General features: G+C 38.0%; 1 protein-coding gene across 3 annotated transcripts in view; it reads right to left on the reverse strand.

The window, feature by feature from the left end:
• LOC112465069 (probable JmjC domain-containing histone demethylation protein 2C) overlaps window positions 1-26017 on the reverse strand; it is a 286220-nt gene that overhangs the window by 218168 nt on the left and 42035 nt on the right. For all 3 annotated transcript variants that reach the window (XM_025032457.1, XM_025032450.1, XM_025032444.1), the window contains exons 2-6: window positions 20349-20600; window positions 18090-18203; window positions 9015-9209; window positions 6614-6698; window positions 6156-6244 (exon numbers count right to left, since the gene is read on the reverse strand). In XM_025032457.1, the coding sequence (XP_024888225.1) occupies window positions 6156-6244; window positions 6614-6698; window positions 9015-9209; window positions 18090-18203; window positions 20349-20600 (735 nt within the window). The remainder of the gene's footprint in view (window positions 1-6155; window positions 6245-6613; window positions 6699-9014; window positions 9210-18089; window positions 18204-20348; window positions 20601-26017) is intronic.

Raw genomic sequence — 26017 nt, forward strand, 5'->3', positions numbered from 1 at the left:
TATTGGCCAAACGATCCTCTAAAGCGGCCGGGGCTGGGAAGGGATAAAAAGAAGATGAGACGGCGGGAACGAGAAGGGCGAATAGATACAGAAAGAGAGAGAAAGCTTATGAGTCGATCATACCAGGTGAACTTGAGGGAATTCGAGGGAGAGATTGGCGACCAGCCAACTGTTTCGAACCGGAGCGGGGTACTTGCCCGACATTTACTAGTCCGACTAAATCGAATCTCTCTGCAAGTAGTATCAGGATAGTGGCGCAGTTGCAACGGTCTCCCTAGTCTTTAATTCGGAATTCGACGTGATCCGCAATCGCGATTTTGATGTTCATTTAATATCTGTTATTTCTTTATTATAAACTAATTTGGAGATAAAGAGAGTTGAAAACTTTTTGTCATAATGAATTACATACTTAATGTGCATTATCGCAATTATTTATGTAAAAAATAATTATTGTTTTTAAGATTGTCCTGCAAAAAATATATATTTCCTTGTTATTTTTACTGTTATTTTATTCACTTGTTTTATAAAATAGTTAACAAATAGGAGGAAAGGAAGAGGGGTTCCGTTGCGCAACACCTCTGAAAATAGTTGTCGTGAAGGTTGGATTTGGAGAGGGCGGGATTTCTGGAGAGCGCGTAACTTTCGCCCACTCGTGAAACTTGTTTCGAGAATTTAACCGCTTTTGCGAGAGAGTCCAAGAGTACGACGAGGAGTATCGTTTATGCGAAAGTTGTAGGCGCCACGGGAACACTGTTGCGCACTTTGCGGCACAGAAACGGTTCAGTAATTGAACGCCTCGATCTGAGTATTCATCCTTCGCGGAAAATGTCCACGAGTTTAATGAGAAATGAGGGAAATGACGGTCGAAGAGAAATTACGGGAGGATCCTCTTCCCTCGGCGATGTTGACGCGGTTTTATTCCGCTGCGGTAGTAATCGAGGTCACGACTTCAGCTCCAAGTACGACTGAAGCCAGTAAAGAAAGGAACAAAAGTGGTCCAGTAGGATGACGAATTGTTATCATTCGCGAAAATATGGATCTTGTAATTTATGCACAGAAGCAAACAAATTTAAACCTTATTCAACCGCGGAATTTTAAATCAAGATTCAATTATAAAAATATTTAATTCTGAATATTAAATAATTGAGATGTATAACAACCTTAAGGTTATTGCTCTTAAAAAAAATTACTCTGGTATCATCAAAAAATCATTAAAATTAAATTTGAAGGTCCTGAGACCCTAAATATAAAAAATATTCAGTCATGCACGATCTACTACTTCGCTATTAAATCGATCATATGTCACGAATTTCTCTGCTGAGCGGAGTTTAAAAGTATTATAAACAAATTCTGAGAGCCTGAGAAAGCAAGGAAAGCAAAGTCACGATGACTGATATCTTAAAGACGAGTGTTTCTTCGTCGGCACGACCTCGTCTCGTAAGCTCTTCTAATGATCGGTCTTCGCGAAACTCCCGGGTGCGAGAGTTCCATTACGAGCCAGTAGTCGCAAGGTTTAATCCCTTTCCGCGAGTTTTCGAACTCGTATAAGCCAGTCACGAACTTCCCGACGAAGCTGCGTCGTCGCTCGCGGACCGAAGTGCTCGGCATGACTCACGAATCCCACCACGAGCGAGACGAAAGTTTGTATGCAGCTTACGATGTTCCTGTACGCATCGTGAAAATATACGAACGCCGCGGGCGTTTCCTCGATTTTAATTCACAAGTTAGTATACAAGCGCTACGCTCATAGTGATTATCTCCTCTCAACGGTTATATCACAAAAATAATGTTTAATTAATCAACATAACACTGTAAATTTCATAAATTTGGATGTACTCATAAATTAATAAAAATATAAACTTTTTAAATATGTATAAAATAGATCATGATCGTAAATCAACGATGTTGAAAATGATTACTTAGCGTTCGATGATTTATTATTCAAACTCAATACCATCAATCTCCGATAATTGACTGCAACGCCGGGTAAACACGCTGTTATTAAAATCTCATTTTCGAGAACGGTTAAGATTGCGCAAACCTCGATCGTGCCGCGAATCGTATGCGAGTTTTATGCGTGAGAGAAAAAGAGAGCGGCTACCCTTAATGTTCAGATAATGCGCGACCTTTAACGCTTCGGTGCTGACTGAGAGCCTGTAAAAATACGATTTAACGCGGCGAATCATTCTGAAGCCTCGCAAGAGACGTGAGAGATCTAATCGTCAGAGTTGCGACGGTAATTTTCCTGCGCCAACGAGCAGAATAATTCGCGCAAAACTCACGCGGACGTATTGCAGAGTCTGTGGACCCAGGCGATGGTTGGGAAATGGTAGAAAATTAGAAACGGTAATCAGGGAGCTGTGCCACCGTACTACCCCGGAGGCTTGGCGGCCGCCTTAAAAGGACTAACCACCTCGCTTTGACAACCCCGAACTTTTGATCGCTTAACGTGCAATTCTCTTTCGGAGTTTCGACGCCCGATTCTCCGCGCGAGTTTGCCGAGCCGCCTTTCATGGGAACGAGTTATTCCTACTTCCAGATTTCTTCGTGCCTCGAGGAAACTTTGGGGAAACTTTCCGAATTCGCTCCCTTCGATCTTACAAATGCTCTTTAATGCGAGAGGGGCTTTTCGTGGTCCCTTCTTACCCTCCCCTCCCCTTCTTCCCTTCTCTCCTTGTCTCCGGAGGCATTCATAAATCATTTTCTTTCGTCGCGAAATCCATCTCCGCCCCGCGATTATCCTCCTTGCAACGAGAGCAAGGTGGAAACCAGCCAAGAAATTATACTTTCTTTCGTAACCTTTGTCGGATGGAATGTACAAGCCACGTCGATGAGTCGCGCTTCGCTAAGTTCTGATGAGATGAATGAGCATATCCGACACGAAATCTAATCGAGTCCGCTTAGGGAAGGGATGGTACAAGGTGTTCGAGGATTATCAAACATTCTTCATATTCTATACGACGCGCAAATTCGATTTCACTTTTTATCATTGGTCTTTCTTTGCGCGTCTAATGCGAGCCAAATAAATAGCTATTATATTTACTGTCTTGTTATTTTTATCATAAATAAATAAGCTTTACGTTAAATTTCCGTAAAGATAAAATTAACACAACATATACTGAGGATTTCATTATTTTATAAGAATGTATCATATTTTTGTAACATATTACGTATAATAATCGTGTATTACTGTACTTAATTCGTTATCGATATATGCTAAGATATTGAACTAGAAAGTAATAAAACGGAAACGAATTAGATGTTATAATCGCCGTAATGATTACCGTGACACATTACAGTGGAACTTCGCGAGATTCGATTTGATGGACGTCTGATGTATGTATTTAGGTAAAAGTATCTTTCTTGAAATATACTACGCGAAGAGTGAATCGATACAAATATGACATTCAAGTGGCGTCGGTTATTTTTGCATGAGATCGTAACGATGTATTTCAGAATGTACGAGCACCCCACGTCGGAATCGGAAAAAGACGACGCCTGCGGCGCTTAATTGTATCTCCGAGACAGTTAATAACGATTTCATGTCAACGCAGCACGCGATTCCAGGCAGAATATGCAATTACGATCGCCGTTATTCTCGTCGCGTCCCTGTCGTCGTATGTAGCAGAGGTAGCAGATCCAACCGTCGAGGCGATAAATCGCGAGATTTATGTCGACAAATTTGACAACATAAACCGTGGAATAGCACTCACTGATCCCGGAGAACAATGCCGAATCGGCGTCTGATTTGCATTTATGAAAAGAGCAAAATACTCGCTGTCCGTATTAATTAACTCTCTGTGGCGAGAGAGCCGTTATTTGTGGAGAATAATAAATCGCGGCGTCCGATATAGTATCCGCGAAATATCATCGAAGGATCGCGGAAGAGTAGGGCTGATTAAAATCTTAATCAATGAAATAAGAATAGATATTCAAAAACAAATCTAATTTCGATCGTGGATATATATCGTGGCACTCTGTATCACCACCGCGACCTGATATTCGGTTTTATCACCGTCTAGTTCGACCATCGCCGTTATCTAGAATCGGAGGTGCACGTCTCTCCCGAGAAATTCATGGCGCGGGCACGCAAGCACGACAACTATGCCCTCGATTGCCGCCTGGACGGAAAATCGAGCGATGGGAGAGACAGAAGAGACAAAGGGAGGAGAGAGAGAGAAAGAGACAAAGAGAGTGAGAGAGAAAGAGGGGGAGGGAGGGAGAGAGGGAGAGAGAAATAGGAAGGTGGGGCATTCGCGTACACGACGAACGGAAGTCGGCCGCTAAGGTAGCAACGGACTCTATTCCGGGCTTCCCGATTCCTGAAAGCCCGAGGGTGCTGCAAGCTCGACTCTATTGATTTCCTGCGTTAAAGGGAAACGCTCGGTACGCGTAGGCATCACTTTGTACATCGAAAATCCAGGCGCAAGACACCTGGCAACAGTTTCCTCGATACTTTCCATTGTATTTTGATGTTTCATCTGTATTTTATATAAGTTACTAAGAGAAGAGAGACTACTTATAAAATTTTAATATTAAAATTAATTAATTACTAATAAATAAAATTAATTACTAATGCATGATACTCTCTTCAGAGGATTTGTTCTTAGAATAAAAACATTTTTAAGGAGATATAATATGAAATCATCGTAAAGATACGTTCGATGCTTTTTGAACATATTTTTATGTAATAAAGTTTGATAAACAGAAATTTTTGAGTCTCAAAGTGCTTCCAAACAGTTTTCTTCCATATTTATAAGTCAATTATACACCCATTATACAACCAATTGTGAAATGTATAAGACACCGCAAATCTTCAATTACATTTTATGATAGAAATATCAGGGCAATTGTTATCTTGGCGCCTGATATATAACATCGACGTAATGTCACTGAGTTTCGTTTAAGATATCTGCGCAATCGATAATCGATGTCCTATTTTCCGTACCGCCGCTTATCTATAAGCTCAGGTAACACAATAACCGCGCTGATAACGGCTCCGAGACAACGATAACGGTACTCTCGCGAGCATACATCCCACCAATATCGATAAATTAAACGTGTGAAAATTTAATAAAAACGTCTGGTTGAATGTGTATCGCGTTTCTAAATCGCGATCTAAATCACGATCTAAATCGCGGCAAATCTTTTATCTCGCCAATTGAATCTTCGTGTATACAAGAAATCTGGCAACCGCGACGAGAGTAAGTGATCAGAATGCGCCTGTCTCGAGCATTCACACGTCAACAACGTGCATCGCGAGCGAATACGATGAGGTATATACGTTGCGAAAGCATACAACGACACGATTACCGACGGCGGTTTCCTTTCGGAACGGCACATCGACTCGATTCCAATTACGGTTTACCATGTGACGGCCGCAAGCGCTATCGTCACGCGCGAGGAAGATGTTTGCCTCCGCGGGAAATTATCGCGCCTTAATTCGTGACTCTTGGTCGCGCGATTTATTTCGCCGATAAATGCCTTACAAAACATCGTCTACTAGTTACCGCGGCGTTGCAGAAATTTAGATTAGCGCCAGCTCAGCGGCGCCGCGATAAATACCGGACGTCGTAAAGTGCATGCGTTAGCGCAAACATCTCTTCGTTTTCCTCTTTTTTGAAGCGTTTAGACCAATGCGCCAATCTAAACTATACTCTCGCCACTATTAAAAAGCACGTTCTATATAGAAAATGAAATTGGAAAGAAAAATTTGAAAGGTTTTGAAACTCGAGTAAATGCGCTTTACTTATCGAAGTAAATTATTGTGTGTGTGACATTATTACGCGAGGGATTTTTCTCTTTTCTTTACCGTTACCGGTATATAAAAAAAAATTTATAAACGATTTTAAATTAAACTTTTTCTAAAGTAAGTTAAGTAAATTTGTATAAATTCATAAAATATTGTACATCATCAAATGTGCGGAAACACAAAGTGCGGCCATAATAATAATTTTATATAAATAACGTGAAAAATAGGTTGCCCAGGAAACATGGGTTAAGTCAACTTCATTATGATGACTTAAATACATTATGTACATGAGGTATTATATGCGGAATATAAAGGCGCGTCCATACACCTACTGTTTACGATACTTGCTGATCGTAAACTATGCAGAACGTTTAATAATAGAACGAAATTGGATTTCACTCACCACAACGAGCGCGTGCGTCAGAGCAGTCGATGACCTCGACCTCCTTGGTGTCATGCCGACGACCTCGCCCCTCATGATGCTCTCGACGACTGCATAAGAAAAAAAGCGAAAACACATTCTCACTACGTTTCACAATTCCACTTATCCGACGATATTACTTACAAATATTATTATATATATTGATACAATTTAGAAAAATAAAGATATATAGGTATTTGCGTAGCGATAATTTCATATTAGACAATATTGAATAATAGCATCCGAAGATACGATATTATATAAATAATATTTAATAAACTATTTAATACGTTTTTAGTTTTTTAAATAGCATTTTTTAAAAACAATAATGTTACATCACTGCTTTCATGCAAAACTTTATTGGAAATTTTTCGATATGAATTTAATTGCTGCGCTATTAATTAAACATATACGTTTTATCTCGTGCTAATGTTTCTCACCTCCGTCGCCAATCAGCCGCATTTGTACTAATGTGGGATCCTCGTTATGATCTTCGAGGACCGTGTCATCGGTGACAGTCAAATCCTGAAAAGATAATTAAGAAATAATCAGGTCATTAAAAAAAGCAGTATTGAAACTTCTAAATATGTATAATCCCGGGTAGATTTATAAAACTCTTTTAATATTAATTTTCCCGTTAATGATAAATACAATCTCAAACAAAAACACTATTCTATTATCTGTACACTCTTCTCTTCCTCTCTCTTTGCGTTCATATTATTCGCCATTAACTCGTCGGATCGTCATAAATAGCTGCTATAATGATAGTGATACAGGTCGAGATGCTCAATTATTTCCCAGGTTCATCGATCTCGAGTCTTTACGAACGATTTCATTCGCAGTTGAAAAATTTATTGCATAATGGATGTTAATCGATTTCGATTCTTCTGAGAAATTTCGTGACTCGCCGCGGAGCGTTTATCTGCCAATTCGCGGGTCAGAGATCGGCCGATCGATGGTCTGGCATCTCGTTAAGAACCGTCACGATCAACGCCTCTCCTTGTCAATACGCTTAACTGATCGGCGGCGAGACAGAGTCGTCTGCTGGTAGCGAGACTGCACGCGAGCTGATTGCGATGCAGTATGTGTAGATTTCTGTCGATACAATTTCCGGTGCAATTCAGTTTTTATCGCCTCTCTTATTGACAATATCGACACTTCAACCATCGTTAAAAATAGAAATTTTCTTAAGTTCGTGCAAAATTCAGACTCTGCCATGTGAAAGATCCGACTGAGACTTCAACGTTAACAAGATACGACTATAATATGATTGATAATAATTAAAAGACATATGTCTCTTTATTTTCATTTATTTAAAGTTAAAACAGCGACGGGGTAAAAACATTTACTCGATACATGTATAAGGATGAAATAAATCTCGCGATTTCATATTAATTCATATTAATTCTTTTTACAAAATGGAAAACAATGTCTCTCATACATTTTGATGCTATTCGTCATCGCCTCGCGATATTTCGTTAAAGTCTTTGAGAGAGAACGTTTATAGAACGAGGAATATTCGAATAAACTTCAACAGGCAATCGATTCGATTCCACCGGTACTTTCGAGAAATATTCGAGACAGACGTATATACGAAGGGAATAAAGAGACAGAAAAGAAAAAGCTCGCTAGCGACAAAAGCTCCCTCAGACAACCCAACCGATATTTTATGTTTCTTCGCCTTTCGATCTCCGCGCCTTTTCTGGAACGTTTTCTCGTCGCGGACTATTTCAGGGATTTAGTTTTCCAATAGGAATGCCGCGCCAGTGTCAGGATAAATTATCGGAAGCTTTCTCGCCGAGAGACAAGACGAGGAGGATTACTTTCGCGAAGACGCGAGTCTGTCGTTCGTTTCTCTACCTTAGGATGTTTAACGACAAAAAACGCTGGAAATATCGGCCGGAGAAAGAAAATTGGCTCGTTTAAGTTACTTTGAGATACGTTTTATACTTTCCATAGTGTTATGACAAATCAGCACATAGCTTCGTCGTATAATATATTTTAAAATACTAAATATGATAAAAAAAACTGTATGCCAAAATTATCTTCAAAAAGTATTTAATCGATAAAATAAATATTGAGAAATAAAAATAAAAATATAGATCTATATCTATAATAGTGCAAAAAGGATTGGTAAAATATAAATAACCAATTATCTATATTTCCAAAAATTTTAAATGTCTCAATTTAAATTACTCTATACATACGTTATATATAAATATATGATTAAATGCCCTATAATTTTCCACTTTGCAGATATTTAAAATTTAGAAGTTCACTGAAATAAACTTACAATTAGTAAATGTTCAGGGTGATATGATTCTAATAATGACTGTTTGGTTAATAATTAACGAATGTGTCTTCTTGCAGAGCTGTCATTAAAATTGAAACTGTTTTCTTTTTAATCTTAGCTTATTATTAATTTGGAAATAATAAATTAATTCAGATTAATTCTGAAATCCCCTGCGCTCTAACTCTAGAATAATATCAAATAAAATTTAATTTCCTTTCTTGTAATTTCATTCGATTTTACCAAAATGGAACCAAATTTATGTCGTTAAAATAAAGAGATTACCAGATTACATTGGCTAAACAACGATCTGTAATTTTCGATTTGTTTAAGTGACATTTGTCGCACTGTAAATCACTTTCCTTAAATATCAATTCATATATAACTTGTATAAAAGTATTAAATCTTGATAAAAACGTTGACGAATTTAAAATCAAACTGTTATATAGGTCAAACGATCACAGAGTAAGAGACCCCCAAAAATTGCTGCAGGATATTTCCAATCTACTGATAACACGTCCCTGTAATATTTATTATCTGGCCGGACTTACCTTGGTGGACTCGTTGTAACCGACGATCACGGCTGTGTACCATTGTGTGGTGCCTTCCGCCCGATAAACTTCGACTCTGAAGCCGACCAGAACGCTGGGCGTAGTCAGCAGGATCCTCTGACCGTCCTGCATCTCGGCCCATCTCCTAACGGCGTTTCCCCAGGGCATCGCGCCCTTAGTCAGCTCCCAGTCCTGCTGCAAAGACAAGCAAAAAAAACTGAGGTTAAAGCTCGCCCGTGGAACTTGATTAAGAAGAGCGGACTATTCTTCTCTGCTCGAGAAGCTGTCCGCGATTTTGGAAGGAAAAATAACGAAGGAGGAAGAACTCTCACAATTTGATAAGAGATAACAAAGAGAATAAAAACTTTACGGAAACCTGAGCGCACGAGATTTTGTTCCCCCGTCTAAAAAAACAGACTGCTATTCGTACTACGCTTTATTGTGTATTTTACTTATAATTTTCAAATATAATTGATAAGTGTGCAATATGAATAAAACTTTAATTATTTTATTTTATAAAAATATAGAGCAAAATACTTGAATACGCGTAATGTGCCATTATGTGTCTAATTATAAATATAGAAGCTGATGCGCATTCTATCTTGTTCGTTGACTTTGTTTTTATCTCACGTATTAATATAATTATAGCGTGACGGGAATAAAAAGCTGAACAGTCACAAAAACAATATATTGAAACTTGAAATATCAAATCTGATTAAGGGGAACACAGAAGTAGCATATTATCATATATATATGCAATCCCAATAATCGATATATAGCAGAACGTTTTATTCACACTCGTAAAAGTGGCGTCTGTCGAGAAATTAGATCTGATGAAACAGAAATTAGCATCGGAATATTTAATATCCTTTTGTTATCAAATCTATAATTGAATGTCTCGATAATTTCTAACGCATTAGAGCGCCAATCAAAATGTGGCATTGAAAAACGTTAATTACATCACTGTCTGGCTTCTCGGGTTATAAATAGTCGAAGAACTGTAATTAAAACTTAATTTGTTTTGTCGCCCGGGTACTACATATTAACAAACTGAACTTTATATAACGTGCAAATGAGTGGCTACAACTTTTAAGTGACATCATTTCCAAGTCGACCGTACGATGTTGACAAAAATATTCCATTTTTAGATTAAAACTAATTTTCCGATTTACGTAACTCAAATCTATGCATAATCTCAAAATTAAAGTATTCTTATCAATTTTGCACGGTTGATTTAAAAATGATGCTATTTTCAAGCAGGAGAAAATCGCCGAAAAGAGAGTTCGACAAACTTTGAAAGCAAGGTGCTTAGACTTTAAAAGTTTGTTTAAAAATGGTTCTACGAGTATTTCTCGCAAAGTTACATAAGTTTGTATTTCATCATTTTTGCCACCGATCCTAAGTGGCCCCTTGTTGAAGAGTACATTTAAAAATAATATAATTCGTAACAACGGGAACTCTCTTGAGAATATTATGTAGATTCAAAGAGGGAGGGATAATGTCAATTTTCGCCTTGTTTTGCGATAACTTCTTTTTTCCCCGATGACGATTACGCGCTCGAGCGAGCACACCGCTCGCGTTCGTATTTACATTACGTCATCGCTACGCGTTACGTCAGACACGCGTTATGCAATCGCGTTGCGCACAGCGTGACGGCGCGAAGCGCGTTAATGGTAGTAATACAACGGCAATTAGAGCGTTATTACTGAAGCACGAGAGCACTTAATGTCTGCACAGTGCTCGTCGTGAACGCGATTCACGAGGCTTTGCATGGAGTTTCCGTGCGGGACCAATCGCGCTTCCTTTCCTCGAGACTTGTTCTTCTCTTTGATTTCAAGTCAACTTTAAGATTTTAATTTGTTACTTAATTAACAAGCTGATAAAAAAATATAGTGGTCATCATATTAACAAACAAATTAATTTGTTGACAAAAGTCCGTCATATTTTCGATGACGGGAAATCGCCCCTATATTTATCGATCAGTCTGTAGATTAAAAAAAAGGAAGATAACCGCGACCAAGCGAAGAAGAGGCATCATGCGATTCGACCAGATTTAATGGTATAAACTTAACTTTTGTTGCCAACTGTTATTATCTTATGTCCGTTACGGTTTGCGTATATTTTCCCAACTTTTTCCCGGTTATTCCTGGAGTCTTTGTTACGCGAGTGAATCGAACGAAATAAATGCTTGAGAGATGGAAAAGCATCAATCTTGCGCAATCGAAGAAAACTGCGTAATTACGCGAGTAATAATTACTTTTCTAGAACTGGAAATATGACGTACATCTCGAACTCGATATATTCTGCAAACTAGGTATTCCTATCGTCAATATGCAAAGTGCAGGGTGAACTTTGCAGACTGCTAAGTAATATAATTAAAATTACGTCAGTTTTATTATTTTTCTCAACGTCTTCACATTTCATGGAAATTTTTACAGAGAGAATAACAAAAAACACTGATTAAAAATATATCACTTTTTAAATGGTTAATCTCATTACTGACGTATTGCAAAAATGTCAAGGATTTTAGACTAGAAAATTTCGGTCTTCATTCGTTAAAGATTATTCGTTTTTATACTAATCCGTTTTACCTAAATTACCATTTTTCATGCCCAGAGATAGAAAGATACGTAAAGCATTATAAGGAAAATACTATATAATTAAAGCGCTCCTGTCTCAACGATTATATTTTCGCGAAAGTCAAGCGAGATATTTATTTAGATAAGAACTTTCCTAAACGTGTATAACATGCAACGTGTTTAAATAAATGCCCAGTATCCCACATCCTTATTTTCGTGCGAGATCTATGTACGCTGTGCGCGCGTGTACGTAGCATAAGTTTTCGCGATCTTCTCGTCCATCATAAACCAAAGTGCTTGCAAATAACTATCAACCGTCATTCTCGTCATTTGTAACCATTGTAAAATCGTTCTCCGCGCACTCAGGATAAGACCCGTTTACCGAGGGGTACAATCGATAGAGGATTTCGCGCAACATATGGCATCGGTGCGAAGACGATCGTCGTGAACGGTTCGCGAAACGTATTTTTCATTCGTCGAGCCATTACTGTCGTTAAATGTCGATATCGAGACGAGAAATAGCGCCCGTCTGGACACATCGTGCACCAATTATAATGTGGAAATGAACGACCGGGATCGGTCTCGGGGTCAACGAGATTATCTGTCGGTCGTTGAATTATTCGTACGCACGATAATTCGATTCAGGGATGTCATTCGGCACGGGGGACTGAGAAACACCGAAGTGTTCCTTATTTATAGATTACGACCCCACGTTATGAATCGCTTGCTCCGAAACCGTTTCCAGAGGTTTTTTCTCGTTCAAAGAACGCCAATCAAATCCTATCTCCGATCATATTCTCGCCGTTTTTTCCTCTTCGCTACCGCGATGCAATTTTCAAACGAAATTTCGTCCACGTGTATCTTCTATATATTTTTCTTTCCTACAAAGTTCTTGAGCTGATGAATTAGCATACCGACGAAACAGGCATTGTCCGTTTCATATGATAAATTTTAAAGCTTATTATGTGATATATCAATTTTCATTTTATTTCAAATCTAGAAATATTTATTTTGCTCAAGTTAGAAGAATTTATGACCGGCTTCATTTCTTGAAAACTCAATTTTCACCTCATCAATTATTTTTTACATATATACATACATAGAGACATTGCTAAAAACAGAAAAATGTATAAATATTAGAGAAAATAATAATTATTGAAATACTCCTGTCTCCCCACAATCACACGTTAATGAAAATAAATTAATGTTATAAAATATTAATTTAATAAAAGCTCTCGATCGTTAACAATATATTTATATACAATATTTCTGAAATGCAGATTGCACATTATTATATATTATGTAATTTAATTCTCAGAAAAATATAAAAATATAAAATATGTTAATTGTATAATAATGTATTATCTATGGTGTATATCGTGTTTTCTACTTGTAAATTATCCTCAGAGGTTTATGTTTTCGGGTAATGCTACTGCATATTTCAAAATATGTTCTTTTAAATCTTAGATTTTACTATTGATCAAAATTGTTCGTGTACTTCTTTTCGAATAAATTCCCAATTATTAAGCGCGAATACCTCTCGGAATGAAAATTATCGGTTGGAAAATCACGGCTCATGCCAACCGGTGTCGACTGTTATCGTTCTATCACGCGCCGCGGGTACTCGTTAGCAGTTGCCACGCGGCAGCTAATTAATTAAGGAGTTCCTTAATTAAGAACGCGTCCGCCATTAATCGCGATGCGTTCACCGGTACAATCACGGGACCAAAGCGCCGGCAGATAAAGTGACTATAGGCAGGTGACTGTCGTAAAGTTTAAATTGAAGGCACAGACAGATGCTCGTGTACCATTTGTGCGCAATAAAATTACTCGCGTACAATTACTTTTTTCACCGGCGTCTGTATCTACTCAAAAATTGACTCAATAATGAACACATCAACTCCGATATTTCTCGATATAGCGACTCCGTCATTCATCTTACACTGCTGCGATACTTATACTTATTACTAATCGTTTCGTATTTAAACTTTGCCGATGATCGATGCACACACACAGCAGATAGATTATATCCTTTATAAACGGAGCTATATTTCCGCCGCCCGCGTAATTAGGTATTACATGGATATATGTAATTTCAGTTTGTAAAAAGTTAAGATAAACGTCCCAGTAGCCGGACACATTGAAGAAAAATATTTACTATTTATTTAAACAATTAAAAATGAAAATAATAATTATTGTAAAAAAAACTTTAATATTTAACAATTAATGGGGAAAAAGAAGTAAACCTAATTAAACATTTTTGTATTTAAAAAAAATTAATTAAATGAGCATGTGTCTGTTGTTTGAGTGTCCGGATACTGATACATTAAGAATATCAGTAGTCCCAATCGCCGGACGCATGTGCGAACGCAATTTGTTAAAAAATGAGAGGTTAGTGTCATGCAGTGTCGCTTGTTGGAATCAATAGATTTTTGCGTGTAATAATTACATGTTTTTAAAGGCATTGAAACTACTCACCGACAATTTATCTTCATTTACAAATGTTAAGATAAGTATAATTTTTTAATTGGTTGGACACTGGAACAAGTTATGTCTGGACACTATATGCCACAACCTATTTTAGCTGTCCGGCCACTGGTACATTAATACGCTCCATTACTTATGTAAATATTAAATTATTAATTGATATATATGAGTTAAAATAACTTTCCCTGCTTAAGGGAATCTTAAGTTTTCGAATAAATACAAATATTTATATTAAACATCTTTCTAAATATTATGAATTGTATTATTTATGACCAAATCATGCTTAACCGTCCGGCCACTGGGACGTTTACCTTAACCTTCTCGAAATATCAAGCCTTTGGCATGACTGATAAAATGCCTGAATATTTCAATAACAAATCATTGGGTTCAAATTCGATATTTCAAAAATTCTAAACAAAGCTGATAATTTATTATAAAGAAATTATCATAACTTTAATATAATTGTAATAGTTTTATAATTATATATAAAGAATTTTATATTAAAATTATGATATTTATTATAAATATAATTTATTATAATTATAATATAATAAATATAATTTATTATAATTATAATATAATTATCATAATTTTAATATAAAATCATTATCATATAAAGTTCGATTAAGAATGGCTAAGCCGCTGGAATTATCGTTCTTGTGCGTTTAAATGAATAGGATCTCCAACGTAAGAGGAATAACATGTTTCTCTTCGTAGTGAGCACCTTTCAGGCAGGGTTCCGGAGTTCTTACTTCGCGCGTGGATCGCGTGAAGGGAGGTCGAGGGTATAACGCAGCATCGTCGCACTTGGACAAGGACCGTTAGATAGAACGGGAATATGTTGGCGCCTCGTCTTGGCCGCTTTCCAACGTTCTGACGATCGTGTACGCGCGTTACCGATGCGAATCGTCAAACTAACAGGCGACGTCGCCGGCAGCAAGCAGAAACGGCCGCATGCGTGCGGGACGACCTTTTCTCAACAAGTTAGATGATTGCAGCTCTGAAATCCACTGATGAAGATTTCCTATTTCTTTTCGTTGGATTATGTTACATGTATACACCTTTTGTCTGATTTATTTCACTTTCTACAAAGGACTTAGAGCCTTTTCTTAGTCTATTCTAAATCCGCTACTTTTAAGCCCCGATGACGTAAAATTTATTTTTCTCTGAGATAATTTTAATTATTTTATAAAATAATACATACTATTAATACTTTCGATGCATATATAAAAGTTTAATACTCGCGGGGTGAGAAGTTGCGGTTGCGTTCGTTCATGACACCCACGGCAAGGAGAGCAAAGCGAGTGCGACGTCTCCGAGCGACGTAGCGCGCAAGTGCACGCATGTTAGGTATGCGACGCAGCGGGGAGAAAGAACTCGTTGCATTTATAGTTCAGGGTCAGCAGACTCGCGCGCAACTTTGCCCCCCCGGACGAATTTGGCCCCTCGCGCCGCGGCTGTTTCTTCGTTCCTTTTGTATTTCTTTTTTTTTTCGGCATGCACTTAACCGCCGACTTTCTCCTTTTCTCGACGAGCCGCGAGTGCACCGGTCCACAACTAAAAGTAAAGATCTATAGCTGCTCGAAAAAGATTTGTTGCGTTCAAGCGAGGACCGATTTATATTGTCACAGAAAGAACTCGGAGTGACACTGATGGCTTCGCGAGCCAGTTTGTCGAAACAGATCGCACGAAATTTCAGATTAAAAATGGAATTGTTTTAAGTTTATTATAAATGTCGACATCGTGATACATTACCTCAATTTAAGATGCTAAACTCGATTATAAATGTCAAGCAAAAAAAAGAAACTTGTCTGCTATATACATAAAGTACTGGGATTTCTCAAAGCATCCTTAGTGCACAGGTCACGAAGGTAATACGTCTTATTTGAAATGGACTAAGTCGCACGCGGTAGGATAAAGGGCGGATCTGAAAGGTAAGACACACCTGAACCTGACCGCCGCGGCGCGCCGGACTGAAAGTTCTCGCCGCATGTAAACGACTTACGGCCTCGTATACCGCCGCCGAAGCGGGAAAAAGTTTTAACGGTAAAAGTTTCCCGGTAGTTTAATTACTTGGAAACAATTCCACCTCGCTCAACTCTTCCTACCCTAACAGAAGTGCGGCAACTTCCGAAGTGGCCGCACGCACACCCACCAAACACACACATACACACGCGTACGCGTGCACTGTTCTTTCACCCTCGCGAAGAGGGATCGGGCTGATCGATTTATTATCTCGGTCGAGTGTTTCCCTATCTCGGAGCTTCCCTGATGAAAGCGTGGAAGTTTCTGTATGCTCATTCATTACAACTGTCTCAAACTGATATCCGATGAAAAGTCGATTAATCGAAGGTCAAAGGTTAATATCGGGAAAGGAGGGAGTTTGCTAATCGTACGTTCGTGTAGTGAAATTTGAGCGATTTTATATATCTCTTGTGTTTTAATAAATGGTCGATTAATTGTACTAATGTATTACGATAGGAAATAAATGGATTAAGAAACATCAGGTAAACGCATTATTTAGCACTCTGATAATTAGTTCGTAAAGTTTAGTGAAATATTCACAATAATAAAATAAATAAAATAATAAAAAACAGTATCCAGTTATACAAAAAAATAAAATACAATTTAAAAATTTCTGTTGCTGTTGCAATGGCGACATATTAACAAATAAATTTAAACAATTGTAAACAGCATATCAAAATTAATAGTTTTAAATTATTTTGCAGAAAGTTTTACATGTAAAAACTTGTTCATTTTGCGCGCGCGCGCACACACACACACACACACACACACGCATGCATACGCACACGCACACACACGCATGCACACGCACGCGCACACGCACGCACACACACGCACACACACACACACACGCATGCACACGCACACACGTTTGTCCTAAATAATTCAAACGTATATCTTCCCTTTAATAAATTTTTTCAATTATATTTGTCATCACGAAATAATAAAATTTCCTGTTCAGAGAGAAATATCTCGCGAAAAGTTCTGCCACGCTCGCGAACATAACTCCTTCACATACGCGAAAGTGAAACGGGAAACTTGAGTCAAAGCTCGGCTGCTCCTTCCAGCAGGGCAAGTTCGGTTAACTCTTCCGCGTAGCTCTTACGAGAAGTTGGACAACGAGCCTCCGTGAAAGATTACTTACAGCGCAGCGGTACGACTCGCGGGAGGGGAAGAGACGCGCGGTCTCGCATTCGCATCCGTTGCCCCCGGAGGAGTGTCGGATGCGCCAATGGCGCCGGAACTTGTTCCCTAACTAAGTTCCCAGCGAGGCCCCTAACGAAGTAAGTTTCCAGTCGTAAAGCGGAAGTGGCCGCTGCAACGCGCTATACCACGTTCGCCGACCAAACTCGCCCGGCTCGCGGGCTCTTAATCGTTTTCGGAATACTCTATCGCATCTCGCGCGTGAAATGTGCAGAACGCCATGGCGGCGAGAAAATTAGGAGGGAAACGAGATAACGGATTGCGTCAATGTACCTTGGTCAGCGGAAATTGTCACCGTATCTCTCGTCGCCCGCGCAAGTTTTATACTTTTTACGTTTCCTCGCGTTTTACATGAAAGTAAGCACACGCGCGAACGAGTAATTAAAGAATGCTTACTTTCGGATCATAAATTCTTTCTATACCTACTAAACAAAAACGCTATCTTCGTAGCATGCACGTTTAACTTTCATGTGTCTCAAGGAGTTGAAAAGATGAAATATCTTAATGCCGTATTAACTATGCTATAATACGCATAATGACCGTCTAATTGTAAGATTAATATGAAAATTATAAATTAATATGAAAATTGACATTAACATTAAAAAAAAATTAAAATTGATAAAAGTAATAAATCTGTTGCAGAAAATTTCAAGAAATTGATTTTAAGCTGTATGAGATAATTAATAATTAAACATTATTCGTTATATTATGCATAGCGTTACAGTATATCAAGTGGTTAATCTTAAACAATCGGAACAATTGAGATATGTGATATACTTACAGTGAACGGCTTTAACTTCGAATAGTCGACGAAGTCCAGTTTGCGATCTTGCATAAACTCGATCGGCATGGCGTCCTCGTGCAACTCAGCGCGTGCCACGAGAGGATAGAAAGTCTAGAAACAAACATGAGATTTTCGATTATATGTACTATTCCGCATAGAATAACATTTTAGTTCAACCCGTCCAAGCAGCATATTTTTGCATTCAACGCGTGTGCATGCTGTATTTAGCTAATCCAATTTACATCAAAACATAAAAAAAGCTGAATATCATCACAAAAGATAATATAATAACAAAATTTGCACCAGAGCATAAAAAAAACAGATATTTAATTCATTTATTTAATGAGAAGATTATATTTTAATTTTATATAAAGTAGGTGGATTTTGGCTGACGAATTAATTAAAAATCTCAACCGAGATTAATTATTTGATGAAAATAGAATTAGCTTATATGATATAAATAGCATATAAATAAAAAAGATTTATTTAAAAAAAAAAAACATTCATATTTTATAAAAGAATATTAATTAATAATTTTGACCTCATATATGCCACCATATTTTCAAGCAAAATTACCTACTATTTAAAAGAAATAGAAATAAATATTAACAGTCACGGTAATGATATTTTAGTGATATTTATACAACGTTGCATTCTGTTAGAATCCCTTTATAAAGACCGTGTAGAGAAGGCAAAAATTTTAAATTATATAGATGTAATTATTTTTGCGTCGTTGAGTCTTCGCAAAATAATTAAGCTCACTCAATTGAAGCATTAAAATTTTAATGAGAAAAAGAGCGCCGAGCCAATGAAACATGCGGCAGTCTGTTTTGTAGCGGTCGAATTGTGTCGATTATAAAATTTATTCAACAGAAATGAAGAATTGAGTATTTCATTAATTAACCACGAACTGATTAATATTCGAATAGGATCGCGAGCATTCCTCAATTATCATCGTTAAAATATGAGAGATATGCATTAAAAATGGTAAATCGTGATGGCTTTTCTGTATAATTCGAAGGAAATCACACGTGACAGATTATTGCCGGAATTTAATGCGTGAATTATATTGTATTATGCGTGTATCGCATGATGTTTGATAAAAACAATTCTCATAAAAATACTTTCTCGAAAATATTGTATAATTTTTCTAATCTACATTTCTGAACAAGACAAGAAAGTTCTGTCATTTGTAATACGTGTAAAAGAAAAAGAACTTGTCTTTCGCTTTCGAAGTCATGTTTAACGAAGATTTAAGAAGAAAAGTCTCTATTTATTTTTAATATTCAATTTTAATTCTCCTTTTAGAATTTGATATCTCCTTGCAATTTAATTTGTAAAGTAAAATATTAAGGAGGTTCTACAGGTACTCTCTAGTCAGTTGAGAGATGAAGAGAAAATCTTTAAATTCATCGATTCTAAGTATTTATAAAACATTTTCGTGAATTTTGATGACGTTAGAGCTTATATCATACCCATATTAGTCGAAGCGAGGAATAATTAAAAATATCGTGTAAGTGCTCCTTTGACTCTGGCGGCTTATAATGAAAGAAAATGTGGTAACGTCGCGAACTTGACAGTTCTGCTCATATGACCGTGGTTATTTCACAATTTCACATAATTCTAGAGCGAGTACTTCTCCGAAAGCGCTCGTAAACGTTAGGTGCTTAAGTTTGAGGTGCTGTCATACTGTGGTGCTGTACTGGCTGTACACTTTTCGCGCGGGTGCAGTCGCTGCGACATTGCCAAATCTCCCTTGTTATTCGAAGCACGCTACGTGAACTGTGATATGGCCTGTTTCAATAGCCAATATTACAAAATTTTACGCGATAACCCTTGTTTTTCTCGATATTTCTGAAAAGCTTAGATTAAGATCTATAAGAGCTCCGTTTTTTGAATCTCTGGTAGGTCGCCTTTATATAATTAATATCTCGTTTCCTGTCTCCAAGAGCCCCTCTGCCATATGTAGCTTATGTTAAAAACTGTGATTTCAAAATTCATTTTTGCAAATTTTTACACGGTAACCGATGCTAAAATTTTTCGAGCACTTTTCTCGCATCTCAATTTATACGTCCATAAAGTTTTTTCCAATTTTTAGATACATCCATTATCTGTAGAACCTCCTTAAATGATGGTGAAATTAATCAATGCCTCGATGTATTTTTTTTTCTTTCGTTGAGAAAAAAACGAAGCAAGGTTGTCCAAGAATTCGTAACAACGTTCATAAAACAATAGATACAGTTTATTTATACTTACGAGAGCTGGCCAAGCAACGGTGTCGGCGACCGCCGTGGCGCCCCTGAGCGGTTTCCCGTTAATGCGGTGCTGATGGTGGTTATTGTTCGCGTGATTGTGATGATCGATGGGGATGAGACTGGCGTGCCTGGGGTCAGGTCGTTCGGCCCAGTAGAGACCTCGTTCAATGAGAAAGAAGGAGAATACGGCATCCCTATGTGGTGACAGCCACTCCCTCCTTTGCCACTCTACGTCGTCGTACTCTACGAGGATCTGCAAGCATATGATCGAACGCTTATATTAAATGCAAATGTAATATATTGAAGCAACTGGTCAAGAGACAAAGCCTCTATATTTTAGCACTTAACGAAAGTGAGCTGACAATACAAATTGATAATATAATGTTAAATAGGTATGTATCTTTATACATATATCTATTTTTCTAGTTATAATAATTAATAATAACATTTTAATAATATTTTCGTGCTCTGATATATAATATCCAAGCATATTTCTGTGAGAAATTTGGTACAAAAAACATTTCGCAAATAATCATTTCAATTAAACAGCATTAGGAAAATAATTCTCTACATAGTCATTTTTTAAATTGTAATGTGTCCGTTGTTCCAAAACAAATGCTACATAATGAAGTGAAATCTGTGCAGGTTCTACTTATTCCACGGAATCACGAGGGATTAAGGATTAAACCGTTCTCAACGAGCGGTTATCATGCGAACGGTGCACGGGGCGGAACCTTTTCAGCTATCCACAGTAACAGCCACCAGTTAATTATCAACGCCTATTATCGTGATATTCATACGCTCTTATCGAGCCTCTTGTTTCGCGTTCCTCCCGAAACACACGCAACGAATTAACGCGTCGATGGTGAGATTGTCTCGAATATGCTGATATTTATACAAAGGGAGAGAAGACGGTATATAGGAATAACGCAATTAATATGTATTATTCATAACCTCTGGCCTGAAGCAGAAAGTGCTGCCTGTCAGGATAACGAGGGGGTTCAGGAAGCGGAATGTAGCACGATCCGCACGCTCGGTTTACTCTCAGGCTTTGTCAACGCGACCGAAATTCGGACGTGGGGAGCTGATTCAAATGACGGATAGTCATTCCGTGTTCCGTGGCCTCTGTGAAAGCGCACGCCCTACTGTATTATAACGTAAATTTAAATAAACGTCTCCTATTTCCGATTTCCCCCAAATTTCGACACAAAGTATATATTTACCATCAAAATTTCAAGCTCTGTTAACGTTAAGATCACTTATATTATAAAGTAATTGAAAAATAAGATATTGGCGCCTTTATGCATGGGAAATGTGTTCGCATGATATCGATGAAAAAGATTATTTCAGATCAGTGCAAGAATGTATGCGTTATATTTGCAGATTAATACTTCGCATCGAGGTATCCGGTTCTAAATTCCCTTGGAATATCGTATGACATACCACCCCTTCGCCTGTCTGGCGCACTGGGGTCATCGTAATCATAAGGGGAGAGCGTGACTCAATGCGGTCACGGGGCGTCAGCCAATTAATTGATAAATCAGCATTTACGAGCGGAGTGCGCTCATAGAAATCGCCGCGGCGTGACCGCAAATACTCAATTCGGTATCTGACTAATACCGTGTATGATCAGCAGTGCGTTGTAATTATACCGCATATAAGACATGAGATAAAACATGCCAAGTGTTTTAAATGCGAGAAAGTGCCTTGCAAGAATGTAAAAATAAAATATCATTAAAATGGAATTATTCAACAAAAAGTACAGATCAGAAAGATATTCTGCAAGTAATAATAGAGACATGCGATGACTCAATTTGCCGGCGCCAGTAATATATCTAATAATTGTATAACTATCTATTAACGCATCGATCGATGCCGCTTATCTTTCCGGGATCGAAAAAAAACCGCGTAGTGTATAAATTTGCATTTGTATGACCGCAGAAAATTAATTGATGTGTTTGGGAATGGCGGGCCGGCCATTTCCAGACTCCGACTACGGTACCGTGACACATCGCTGACATCAATAATAATTCGTAGCCGTTATTAATCGAAGAAACGCGAGATGAGGTACGAGCGAGGCGCGATTTCCGGGTACGTGAGTGGAGCGTGACGGCGCATAATTGCAAAACGTTAATCGGCTAATTAATAAGTAAATATCTACGGAGCGCAACGGCCGTTAATAATAGGCGAGGGACGCGCCGCGTAAACGATCATACACGGATGATTAATAATAACGTAATCTCGCGCGTTCGCTCGCCCATTCGCTCGCTCGATGCGTTTAATGGCGCTGCTGCTGGCATGCAATCCGAATCGCGGGGGTATTCGGCACCGGCGCGGGGCTATGTCAGGAATTGTAATCCGTTTTCGCAGGAATCTCTCTTCTATATTTCCGTGTCCCGCGCGTCCGGATTCACCGCGCATCGGGGATGCCGCCCGGATGACGTAATCCAAGGCGCGACGAAGCTCTCCCCGGTTTATCAAGAATTCGCGTTGCAACGCCGAGATGTGTTGCAAATATTAATGAAGATTTAAAAAACTGCGAGAATCGCTTTAGCATGTGAATTTGGAGAACCGTGAGTCCTGTTAAGCGTATTATCACTTTCGTTGTTTCGCTAGAGTTTTATTTAAATGAATATTATAGACTTGACATTTAATTTAACTCTGACTACTATTTTGTAGCAAAACCTATAGTAAATTATTATAATGTAGTAATTTATTTTTACTTTTTCAGAGAGAGAAGTAAGAATAGCCAATGTGAATCCAACAAAATTGTGTCGATTGGACAGAGTAGATAATGACAGAACAATTGTCCTCATTATTTTGAAAGAGTAAAAGTAATTTTCGTAGTTTTAATCAATTCTTTCCAAAAGCGTTATATAATTAAAAAAGTAGTACTGTGTGTTAATGCGATTCATCGATACATCCGCAGTCTATTGATCGAAATCGGTGACGGCATGCAGGGAGAGTCTTTTCTTTACTTTCTCTAGTATAGCGATATGAACTATTAGCAATTTATTGACGATGTTAAATAAATCAAGCAGAAGTACAGTTTATACAAGCCGTCGGGATAATCTTCGTATCAGCCGTATATCGTGTCTCTTAGGGAAGGAAACTTGAGCAAATGGAATGACCAGTTTTCGAATGACCAGAATAAACTATCTTACGACACATGACAGAGAGATCCCAGAACTATCCCAGAGCACGAGAATTATCCCAGAATCGAAGAGCGATCCCTCGCCCATTCGTATCCCAGACGGTCCCGGGGGGGTAGTAGCAATATTCCCGGTACCAAGGCTGGTTTTAACCCTTGGTTTCGGGGGACGCTCACCAGGTGGCGATATCTCTCGGAGTGGAGAACCATAATGGCCGCCAAGGCCATCATGCTCCGCCTCTCGTGAACGCCAAGCACCGCCCAGATGGTTTCCCGGGTAACCATCCAGACCGGCCATTTTGCCGTCGCGACCTACCACAACCTTCTCCTACGACCATGGACGGATGGTCTCCTTCCACCGGCTCTGACTCCCTTCCAGTTCTAAACGTCATTCTGCTCCCCCCCTTGTCCCTTTTCGAGTCCCCACTACTAGACAGCTCCCAGTGTGGTACCACACTCGTGCTTGTTCCAGACGGAGATTAGGAACTGGGCGGCTTTGTTCCACTAATCATCGTCTGTTGTAGACGATGCCCGACATTTAACTATAGTAATAATAAGAAAGAATAGAAAACAGAGCTTACGCATGAAAAAATAATTTAAAAATTCTTAATGTTAGAGAAAATATCTTCAATTAAAAACAAGAGACCCAATTTTATTTATCTTTAATTAAAGTAATTGTCAAAATTACATATTTTGATAAATAAACAAATTCGTTGCTACTTCCTAACGTGTTTTCTAATAAATGTTCGCAGTCAATAATTAATATCTAAATAATATAGAAATTTTTAAATAAAGTAATATAAAATCTTAATATTCTCACCTAAAAATTATTAAATATTATCTCTTAAATAAGTATATACATATTGGTATAACAATATGATTATAATTATATCCGCGGTATATAATATTTCGCAACATAAACATAAATATAGTTAAATGTCGGCGCATAAAAATAAACAAGCGTATTAGGCGATCAATCGCGACGGTAAAAACGTTTTATTATTGCTTATTATATCGAGACTTGCAATGTACAGAAGAAAGAAAGGGGTGAGATAGAATTTTATATTATTTGCTCCACGATATAAAATCTCCTAAGAGAACTTATACCGAGCAACAAATACCGAGACAGTAGCATTGCACATATTTGTAAAGCAAAGAATGTCAATCTTTAATATAAACTGCCTGAAATAGAAAAAGATGTAGATAAAAAATTATTATCATTTCAACGCATTGGAATTCACAAAAAAAATAAAATTGTTCAATAATTATAATAATTGCAGATTTATTATTAAAAAAAACAAAAATTCTTGAAACATTTACGTCAAATTTTTTTATCCATTATAATGTATTTTTAACTTTCTCGAATTTATCAAATTAAAGATTTGAGATTTTAAGATTAAACTATATAAAGTTTATTGTCGAATGAGCGATGTCATGTAAATTGATGTCATTTTCTCGCTTATTATTCGTTTATTTTGACGTTTGCCATATTTGGACAAGACAACACTAAATATAAATAGAATTATTATTAGTGCTTAATTATCATTTATGATAAAATTAAAGCGTTTAATTAGACATTTCTAGCTTCGGTTAATCCTCATTTTGGCATTTTGCTAATCATAAAATCGTATTCAGAGATATTGTATTTGAAAATCAGCATTAACAATAATCAATTCTAAAATTAGTATAATATTGTTATTACAATATTATGATATTATACTGCATTATATTAAAACACGCGCGATAATAATCACAATGCTTGTAATTTGTCAAAGATATATCGATTCCAAAATTCTTTTATTACTCTTCTGCATGATACTTGCTTAAAAAAAAAAACATTACGAAAGGTATGCTCAATATTAATATCATCCTATGGGATTTTAATTGATAGAACGAAAAGTTTTAATTGAAAGAGCCGCTCTGCGGCTCTTTCTTGAAAGGTTTATAGGTCTACGGGGATGACGCGCGACCTTGTTCACAGCATCGATTTTTCCATTTTGGCCTCGTTGGCCGCGAACACGAGCGAGAACGGAATATGCGAATGTCAACTATCCAAGCGGAGGTTTCAGCACAGAAGAGAAAGAGAAGAAGAAGACGAGAGAAAGAGAGCACGGTACGTCAATATCCTGTCAAGCGCCGCGCGTGTGCACATATCGATACGGCCGGCCGGCTTCCTGTTATTTCGCCGGCCTTGTTCGCCGGTCGTAACAACGCGCTGCGCCGATCCAATATTCGATCCGCGAGGGACGCGATGACGTAAGTCGCGTCTCTCGTTTCTACACACACACACACACACACACACACACACACACACACACCTGCGGCCTGCGGCCTGCTTCCCGTGCCTGTCGCGAAACGCGATTTCCCTTCTCGCCGCGCGAGAGAACTCGCAGTGGAAACAGCGGGCGCTTGTCAGACACGCGTGAAGCGAACTTTCCCTCGGCTGTCGCATCCTGTCAAGCCGAAACGACGATTTCGGGCGAACTCGCACTCAGCTCCCTGCTGTCAATCATTCCTGA

The sequence above is a fragment of the Temnothorax curvispinosus genome, unplaced genomic scaffold (assembly GCF_003070985.1).
Source record: "Temnothorax curvispinosus isolate PA1 unplaced genomic scaffold, ASM307098v1 QBEX01001498.1, whole genome shotgun sequence".
Taxonomy (NCBI): domain Eukaryota; kingdom Metazoa; phylum Arthropoda; class Insecta; order Hymenoptera; family Formicidae; genus Temnothorax; species Temnothorax curvispinosus.